Source organism: Phaseolus vulgaris, chromosome 2 (assembly GCF_000499845.2).
Source record: "Phaseolus vulgaris cultivar G19833 chromosome 2, P. vulgaris v2.0, whole genome shotgun sequence".
NCBI classification, from domain to species: domain Eukaryota; kingdom Viridiplantae; phylum Streptophyta; class Magnoliopsida; order Fabales; family Fabaceae; genus Phaseolus; species Phaseolus vulgaris.
In genome coordinates this window covers 22,900,052-22,901,932 of record NC_023758.2, presented here as the reverse complement: position 1 = coordinate 22,901,932, position 1,881 = coordinate 22,900,052, and the positions used below count along the sequence as shown (strand labels likewise).

The window sequence follows — 1,881 nt, the reverse complement described above, 5'->3', positions numbered from 1 at the left end:
AAGAGTTTTGGTGTTTCCTAGCCCTAGTATTGACTTGAGCGTCGGAGTGCAAACAACCTCTAGGACGCCTCTTTGTCTTTGCAAGTTCAGGTGTTTGATCGAAGGAAAGCACGGACAAAGGCATAGAGAATTGGGCGTGTGATCGTCGATAGACGTACGAAGGCAATCGAGTCAACCGGCAGGAACATTTGGCACCCACCGTGGGGCACGATCTAAAACTTTGTCCCATTCACAAGAACAGAGCGAAGATCCATCAAGATGAGAAACACGAGGCAAGGATCTGTTGCACCAAATGGAGGTGAGAGCCTCACCCCGCAATAGATCATGGAAACGATGCGCGCCCTCCAAGAAACGGTGGCGACATCAAGATTGGATCAAGAACGCATCCAGATTGATCTGGCTGCGTCGCAAGCAAGAAACGAAGAACTGCGCAAAACCAATGAGGAATTGCGTAGGAATTTGCAAAATCAGGCAAGGGAACGTGAGGCGGAAGAGTAAGAACCTTCCACGCCACCCAGGGCTTTCCCAATGCCATTTTCACAACCGATCATGGACGTCGTGATACCAGTCACGTTTGTGGGTCCTAAAGCCACCTTCACAGGTGTAGAGGACCCAACAACTCATCTCACGACCTTCCACACACAAATGATGCTGGTTGAGGGCTCTGACGCAATGCATTGCAAGCTGTTCATGAGCACGCTGGCGGGAACGACACTAGGTTGGTTCATCAGCCTCCCTGATGGGCACGTGACATCGTTCGCGCAATTTTCTACGTTGTTCATGGAGCAGTACATAACCAATCGGGCTCCCCCATCGGTCTCTTACAATTTTTTCGACGTAAGACAGTATCAGGGAGAGTCCCTGAAGGAGTTCCTCAATCATTTTGGGGCACAGGTGGTGAAGCTGAACACGAAAGATGAGACTATGATGGTGCACACTTTCAGGAAGGGAATCGTGTCGAGACCCTTCAGTGAGTCGCTCATCAGGAGCCGCCCCAAGACTTTCGGCGAGATCAGGCGTCGAGCGATGGCTCATATTGTTAGGGAAGGAGAAGTCAACGAGAAGTGCACCTACGTTGTCCCCAATCGCCTGCGAGGGCCAAGTCAACCTCAACCCATGAGGGTACATGAGGCAACGACGGAGAAGAGGGCCCCAGCGAAGCAGCAGCCCTACGAGCCCCAGAAGCCCCAAACTAGGGGGCGCACGAGGGAGGATGTGCCACCAAGGCACAACTTCCTGGTGGAATTGAAGGAGCTGATCGCTGTCCCCAACATAGCGGAGAGATTGAAGATGCCCGCAAAGACTGACAAGGGGTTGGGGCCTAACAAAAACGCCTGGTGCGAGTTCCACCAAGCGTTTGGCCACCTCATACGCAATTGTTTGGCGCTTGGACACCAGTTAGATGAGCTAGTAAAGAATGTTTTCCTGAAGGACTACCTGATGGAGTCACAGGGAGCCCAAACCTTGACAGCGCCAGGAGGAGATCAGGGGCACGAGATGCTTGTTCATGGCGAGATTCACACCATTTCATGGGCAGACCCGCGTTGAACAGGCTGAGGGTGGTAGCATCGACGAGGCACATGAAGATGAAGTTGCCTGACTTGGGGGGAACGGTGATCACCATCAAGTCAGACCAGAAGGAAGCTAAAAGATGTTACGAGAATAGCCTCAAGACAAAGATAGGGGTGTTCACAGTCACCGCCCGGGCACCAAGTGAAGAAGGGGTCGCTCGTGCAGAGATTGCCCGGGAGAGGCGACCCGAACCAGCAGGAGACGTCCTGGAGCGCGAGATCGGAGGCAAGATGTTCAAACTTGGCAAATCACTGGGCTAAGGGACGCAGGACCAGATCACCGAGGTCATAGCGCGACACCTGGATGCCT

The 1,881-nt window shown here is 53.1% G+C and overlaps 1 protein-coding gene across 1 annotated transcript; it reads left to right on the top strand.

The window, feature by feature from the left end:
* The first annotated feature begins 549 nt into the window (after positions 1-549).
* On the top strand, positions 550-1,548 carry LOC137809214 (uncharacterized). The gene has a single exon (XM_068610349.1). It carries the CDS (start codon positions 550-552, stop codon positions 1,546-1,548), a length of 999 nt encoding a protein of 332 aa, XP_068466450.1.
* Positions 1,549-1,881: the final 333 nt, after the last annotated feature.